At 51.4% G+C, this 7,659-nt stretch overlaps 1 protein-coding gene across 1 annotated transcript in view; it reads right to left on the reverse strand.

The window, feature by feature from the left end:
• Positions 1–738: 738 nt before the first annotated feature.
• LOC142476433 (annexin A2-A-like) overlaps positions 739–7,659 on the reverse strand; it is a 12,972-nt gene continuing 6,051 nt past the window's right edge. Inside the window, exons 6-10 of the mRNA XM_075581810.1 lie at positions 5,579–5,672; positions 4,460–4,555; positions 2,463–2,521; positions 1,920–2,042; positions 739–985 (exon numbers count right to left, since the gene is read on the reverse strand). Of these exons, the coding sequence (XP_075437925.1) occupies positions 926–985; positions 1,920–2,042; positions 2,463–2,521; positions 4,460–4,555; positions 5,579–5,672 (432 nt within the window). The 3' untranslated portion in view covers positions 739–925. The remainder of the gene's footprint in view (positions 986–1,919; positions 2,043–2,462; positions 2,522–4,459; positions 4,556–5,578; positions 5,673–7,659) is intronic.

The raw sequence follows: 7,659 nt of genomic DNA on the forward strand, positions 1-7,659 counted from the left end.
CTTCCTGTCCCGCAGAGCTTACACTCCACGTTCTCCCCACCAAACACAGAGAGACCGGGCTTATCCAAGCTCCTCTGTGGGTTATGCGTGTGATACGAAGCCCGTGCCAGATTTCCCCGCGCCCGTCCTGCTACATGGTGTAGAGCAGGGGTCTCACACTCAGTCCTCAAGGGCCACCAACAGGCCAGCTGTTATGAATATCCCTGCTTCAGCACAGGTGACTCATGGATATCACTGCTTCAGCACAGGCAGATCATAACAGCCGACCTGTTGACCGATCTATAAAATCCCCCCCATGTGCGCTGATCCTGGGCACGGGAGAACGAGGCCCCGTCGTGCCCCCCTCTTCTCCTCCCCCCCCCCCCATTCTGCTCCATGGCGTATGCTTTGCCGCCCCGTGTCCCACTCTCTGCCCACCGATGTGTCACACTGACACCCTCTGAGTTAGCTTGTGCCCCGTCCTCTGCGTCACACTGTCCCCCTCCACGAGTAACATTTTGCCCGTCACACTGCGCCCTCCCCTCGTTAGTTTTTGCCCCCTCATCCACGTGTCACTGCTCCCATTGCTGTGCCCCCTCCTCGTGTAAATTTTTGCACCCTACTCCACGTAATACTGTCCCCTCCTCCACGTGCCCCCCCCCCCCCCGCTGTGCCCTCTCCCCCCCGCTCTGTGCCCCCGCCCCCCCGTGTCACACTTTAGCCGGGACCGACCTCCCACAGGTTCACAGTGAAGTCGCGTTACAGAAAAAACAAACCACATCGTTTTATTGGTCGGTAATCACAATACGAGGTGACGCGGCACGGGAATGTGAGGCCGGCGTGTGCGGAGCCTGGAGAAGCAGAGGGCAGGGGAGACACCACTTACATACGAGGGAGGCGGGGGGGAGGGAGGCGGGGGGGGGGGGGTGGGCAGGCGTTCCAGGGATCAGTCATCCCCCCCGCAGAGGTTCAGTAAGGCGCGCTGATAATCTCCCTTCGTGTCTTGCTGCAGAGACAGAGAGAGTCATTAGGCTGCGCTCAGGGCGAGGGATAGATTTACTAAACAGTGCTAAGCCCTAAAAGACAAATCCACCTCCATTAACCACCGGAGAACTGGAACCAGGGTTCTCCCGCTCCGACCCGCGCTATTTTCAGGGGCGGGGACGCTCCAGATACTTGCTGATGAGGTTACTAATAAGATGCCACAATCTGTCAGGTTGCAGCTTCCTCTTGGCCTGTCATTTGGCTGCCATTTTGTTTCCCCCGAGGGAGGTATAAACCCAGTAACTGGACCGGCACGTATCTGGCGAGGAGGGGTATCAGCGGCGTCGGGCCCAGCAGAACCTTGGCCACAGGGGGCCCGAAGGATTGACACTCACCCCTATGTAATAGTGCAGCTGCGGGACACTCACCCCTATGTAATAGTGCAGCTGCGGGACACTCACCCCTATGTAATAGTGCAGCTGCGGGACACTCACCCCTATGTAATAGTGCAGCTGCGGGACACTGACCCCTATGTAATAGTGCAGCTGCGGGACACTCACCCCTATGTAATAGTGCAGCCGCAGGACACTCACCCCTATGTAATAGTGCAGCTGCGGGACACTCACCCCTATGTAATAGTGCAGCTGCGGGACACTCACCCCTATGTAATAGTGCAGCTGCGGGACACTCACCCCTATGTAATAGTGCAGCTGCGGGACACTCACCCCTATGTAATAGTGCAGCCGCGGGACACTCACCCCTATGTAATAGTGCAGCTGCGGGACACTCACCCCTATGTAATAGTGCAGCCGCGGGACACTCACCCCTATGTAATAGTGCAGCCGCGGGACACTCACCCCTATGTAATAGTGCAGCTGCGGGACACTCACCCCTATGTAATAGTGCAGCTGCGGGACACTCACCCCTATGTAATAGTGCAGCTGCGGGACACTCACCCCTATGTAATAGTGCAGGGATTTGGTGTATTTTTTCTTGAACTCGGCGCGGATCTTCAGCATGTCCACCTCACTGCGCGAAACCATCGTCCGGATCAGGATCTTATCTTTGGTGCCTTTGCCCTGGAGAGACATGTGGGGGAGTCTGCGTGAGTATGTGAGGGGGCTCCCAGGCTGTACAGGGGGTCCTGAGCCCCTCAAACTGCACCTTACGAAGGTCTCGCTGTGACAGCCGGAGGTGGCTTCCTTAGTTTCAGCCCCGGGGGACCCCCGGCTTCCCGAGTTACCGGAGACGGAACCAGCGACCCCGGAGATGACATTATCAGCGGTTTCCATCCGTTTAATAATCAAGGGGAAACACCCCCCCCCCCCCGTAGTCATTAAAAAAAAAATAAAAATAATAAATATCATCATTTTAGTACGGGTCAGGTAAAAATGGCCGCTCGTACTCCAATGCACATGAATAAAAACGTGGGCGGTTCTTCTGCGCAGTGGGAGGGGCTACAGATGAGATGTTGGGTGTTGTATAATAAGGTTTTTTACCTTCATGGATTCGTACAGCCGGTCCGCAAAATACAGCGGCTTGTTCTGGATGCACTGAACTAAAGAGAGAGAAGACGTGGGAAGGAAAGGGTTAATTTATGCAGCAGGATCCACGTTATCGTTTACGCCGGCATCCATTTTTATTATTATTATTTTTTGTATATCTGGGTTGATCCAAAGAAAGGATCAAAAAGGTTCCCTCACAGCTGATCACTCAATGTATGGAGTGCAGTAAGCAGACCAACATTGGTCTATCAGATAAATACTGTTGATAGGTCAATTAGGCCCATCATAACCAACTTGGCCAGGAAAAACAATGACATTTTATTCAAATATATATTAAAAACACATAAATCACATTCAAACATTAAAATAACCCCATAATGAAGTGGCAGGATCAGCAAAAATGTATATTCTGTGTATTGATTCTAATATCGATTTATTTTGCTGTCAAAAAGCGTCAAATTACACAGACTCTATTGTCTCTCGTTTGGTAGGTAAGTATAAGCAGGTGGTCTCATGTAACATGTCTCTGTGGCATCTTAGTAAGCAGAGATGTCAATCACATATTAAACACTGCACAGTAAAGCGAAGATATATTACTGTAAGTATCAATCTCAGCCTAGGTACATGCCATGTATCATGCTTCTATAGCAAAATCGTACTCAAATAGTTGTATATATATCTGATATTGTGTCTTGATACAATGATAAGGTATAGTATTGCTCCCACCATGGAGCCAGGTCACCGTTGTAGCTGTATTCTAGTCACTGAATAAACTTCTATGGTCTATGCTATATATAAAGAAGAAGAAGAAGGAGCAGGCACACGGTGGAACATTTGGGACTACAGGAGCTCCCCAGGACTAGCGCACCGGCAGCTAAGTACCCCACCTCTATTACCCTTGATATTGAGTGCGTGTCTCATCCTCTGTCTATCTATGCTATATATAACCAGGTATCGCGTAGGTAGGTTCTATTGATCACCACGGAGTGTTTGCACATATGTTTAGCTGATAGTATCTAGTTTGTAATATCACCGCTCCGCTTAGGTGTACATCCGCAACCTAATATAACGCCAAATAGCATATTTCACCAAAATACATGAAAGGCAATTGATATAGTAACTTAACGGTGCATAGAATCACAGCTAGTACACCAAAAATCGCTTCTGCTAATACAAGCCTGGCGGGAGAGGTCTCCTGCCATTCCTACGTCCAGACGCTGCCACTTCTGATGACGTCACCTATGACGTCACCTATGACGTCATCACGGCCCGACTACCGTTTCGCCTGGGCTAAACACGCTTCTTCAAGGGGAGGAGTGTGTTTCCTGGCTCGTTCTGGCCTTATTTATGTCAACGGAGTCCCCGCCTCCCATGAGTCATGGAGGCGTGGCTAATGCCCGTGATCCAATCGGGTCATTGTCATTGAAGGTAAGTTTCACTATCGCGTTGTGTGTCTAATGTATCTGTGTGACGCAAAACTATAATACCGGTTCTTGGCAATCAATGATCGTAGTGACAGATAAGGGAGCTCATTGCAGGGACTATCCTTTGCATACTCCATGAGGGTATTGCCTCATACATAGGAGGTACTGTAGTGCCCCAGATGGGACCAGGATGATAACTGGGGAGAGGGACGGGGTGAGGGGAACAGGAAGGGGGGGGGGAGGGGGAACTAAAGAGAGAGAAGACGTGGGAAGGAAAGGGTTAATTTATGCAGCAGGATCCACGTTATCGTTCACACCGGCATCCATTTTTATTATTATTTTTTTTAACAGTCAAACACGACGGTGATTAATGTCACTGAAACGTCCCAGCGCGAGTACAACATGGCTTCCCTATTCTTGTTATATTAATGGCAGTGACAAGGTTAAGGGGTCAGTCCCCCGTGGCAGATTTATGGAGCGTTACTCCGACGCATTTCACGGTAAATGACGTAACATCCGGGCCATGTTTACTACGTGGTGCTGTGCGGAATTCAGCCGGAAACTCACCGAGATTCACAAAGGCGTTTTCCAGATCCCCCTTCACCTCCTTCTTGATGCTTTCCTGCATGTCGTAGGGACTGTACGACTTGTACCGGTCAAACACTGCGGGGACACAGAACACGCCACGTAAACCAGCAGGCCACGCTCACCGCCATTTATGTTTTCTGCCGCTCCGGAGCTGGAAGCGTTGGAAATAAACTCAAGTGTCCGGGAGGATAAAACAGAACTTCCTCCTGGGGCCGGGCGGATAAAACGGAAGGGGGGGGGGGGGCACAGTGACAGAGAACGTGTCCCTGCAGGGGGGGGGGGGGGGCACAGTGACAGAGAACGTGTCCCTGCAGGGGGGGGGGCACAGTGACAAAGAACGTGTCCCTGCAGGGGGGGGGGGGACACAGTGACAAAGAACGTGTCCCTGCAGGGGGGGGGGGACACAGTGACAGAGAACGTGTTCCTGCAGGGGGGGGGGGGGGCACACAGGGACAGAGAACGTGTCCCTGCAGGGTGGGACACACAGGGACAGAGAACGTGTCCATGCAGGGGGGGGGGGGGACACACAGGGACAGAGAACGTGTCCCTACAGAGGGGGGGGGGGACACAGTGAGAGGACGGGGGGGGACACAGTGAGGGGGCGGAGGGCATTACAGGAACAGAGAGATAGAGAACAAAGGAGAAGGGATAGAACAGGAGGTGATTCCGACGCTGGAGGGTGGGAGCTTCAGGCAAACTACTTCTTCCCGGAAAGGGTGGTTGATTCATGGAACAGCCGCCCAGCAGAGGTGGTCGGGGGAATTTAAACATGTTTAGGATTTACCCTTCTGTTTGTCCCAAATATGTAATAGGGTCTGAGGTATCACAGCGGGGTAGGGACACCAGGGGGGACGGAGAGGGAGAGAGAGGGGGGCTGCTGGAAGAGGAAAGGTTAACCCTTTGAATGCCAGAAAGGAGGGGTGTGTGCCACTGCGGCCCCCCCGGACAGTCACGATTGTGATTTTCGTGGGCGGAGGGATCTTCAAAGGGCAACTCGAGGGTTAAAATGTATCTATGGAAGCCATTGCCTGATCTGCACACAGGAGGAGCCGCGGGTCATACTCGGTACCGCTTCACACCGGGACACGAGAGCCGTACCTTTCTGGAGATGGCAGGGGCTTCGCTCCGTCATGATGGTGATCCACTTCCCAACGTCCGTCCCCTTCTTCTTCACGCCGGCTTCGTACAGCTCCTAGGGGGACGAGAGAGAGAGGGGGGCGGGGGAGTTCAGCAGGGGAAAGGTGCTATACCACTGTGCTGCAGAGCCCCAGCACTGCCATGGGCTAGACAACTGCAAAGGATTCTGGGTACAGTGACGCTTCTGGGCATAGCCTAACTCCACGAGTGTCCCCTGGCATTCGACGGGGTTAAGAATTTAGAGCGATATAGGGGGGAGCTGCCCAGTATCTTAGGAGCCGGGTGCAAAGGCCGAGGAGTCCCCCCCCAAAAAAGGTGGAAATTGCGGTCTTGCTGCTGAGTAGGTTACTGGCTCTGCACTTTATCTCAGGCTGTGCTGATACGCTGTGTAATGCGGCAGCGTACGCTTATAAAAGGAGTCCATGTTACAATGGATAAGCAAAAAGGTGACACTGTGCTCATTTGCATGGCATTACCCAGAGTCCTTTGCTGCACAATGATGGGGTAAGGGCCTGGAATGTGCTCATAGCAAAGAACATTCTTCTATATAAAACTCTCGCCGTATCAGCCGTGCCCACCTACCCGTGCGTGCCCTCTGGCCGTGCCCACATACCCGTGCGTGCCCTCTGGCCGTGCCCACCTACCCGTGCGTGCCCTCTGACCGTGCCCACCCTCTAGCCGTGCCCACATGTATGTATGTATGTATGTATGTATGTATGTATGTATGTATGTATGTATGTATGTCTTTATTTGTATAGCGCCATAAAATGTACATAGCGCTTCACAGTAGTAATACATGTCATGTAAATAACAAATAATATAAATAACAGGTCATGGGAATAAGTGCTTCAGACATACTGTAAAAGTAACATTAAGGAAGGAGTCCCTGCTCCGAGGAGCTTACAATCTAATTGGTAGGTAGGGAGAACGTACAGAGACAGTAGGAGGGAATACTAGTAAGTGCGTCTGCAGGGGGCCAAGCTTTGTGTCATGTGTCCATGATTATCCAGTGCTACTCATATGCTTCTTTAAGCAGATGTGTCTTAAGGTGGGTCTTAAAGGTGGATAGCGAGGGGGCTAGTCGGGTATTGAGGGGAAGGGCATTCCAGAGGTGTGGGGCAGAAAGTGAGAAAGGTTTAAGGCGGGAGAGAGCTTTAGATACAAAGGGGGTAGAAAGAAGACATCCTTGAGAAGAACGCAAGAGTCGTGATGTTGCATAACGAGAAATTAGGGCTGAGATGTAATGAGGGGCAGAAGAATGTAAAGCTTTAAAAGTGAGCAGTAGAATTGAGTGTGAGATGCGGGATTTGATCGGAAGCCAGGAGAGGGATTTCAGGAGGGGAGACGCTGAGACAGATTTAGGAAAGAGTAGAGTGATTCTGGCAGCAGTGTTTAGGATAGATTGTAGGGGAGACAGGTGAGAGGTAGGAAGGCCGGACAGCAGGAGGTTGCAGTAATCGAGACGTGAGAGAATGAGGGCCTGAGTCAGAGTTTTGGCAGTTGAGTAACAGAGGAAAGGGCGTATCTTTGTGATATTGCGGAGGAAAAAGGGACAAGTTTTAGAAACGTTTTGAATATGAGAGGAGAATGAGAGAGAGGAATCAAGTGTGACCCCTAGGCAGCGTGCTTGGGCTACTGGGTGAATGATCACCCAGATGTGGAAGGAGGTAGTAGGGCCAGGTTTGGGAGGTAGTATAAGGAGCTCTGTTTTTGCCATGTTAAGTTTCAGTCGGCGGATGGCCATCCAGGATGATATTCCAGAGAGGCATTCAGAAACTTTGGTCTGTATAGCAGGTGTAAGGTCAGGGGTTGAAAGGTAAATTTGTGTGTCGTCAGCATAGAGGTGATATTTAAACCCAAAAGATGTGATTAGGTCACCTAGAGAGAGTGTGTAGAGAGAAAAGAGAAGGGGTCCCAGGACAGAGCCCTGGGGTACCCCCATAGAGAGATCAATAGAGGAGGAGGAGGTGTTAGCAAAAGAGACACTGAAAGTACGATGGGAGAGGTAAGAGGAGATCCAGGATAAAGCTTTGTTCCGAATA

Source organism: Ascaphus truei, unplaced genomic scaffold (genome assembly GCF_040206685.1).
Source record: "Ascaphus truei isolate aAscTru1 unplaced genomic scaffold, aAscTru1.hap1 HAP1_SCAFFOLD_1604, whole genome shotgun sequence".
Taxonomy (NCBI): domain Eukaryota; kingdom Metazoa; phylum Chordata; class Amphibia; order Anura; family Ascaphidae; genus Ascaphus; species Ascaphus truei.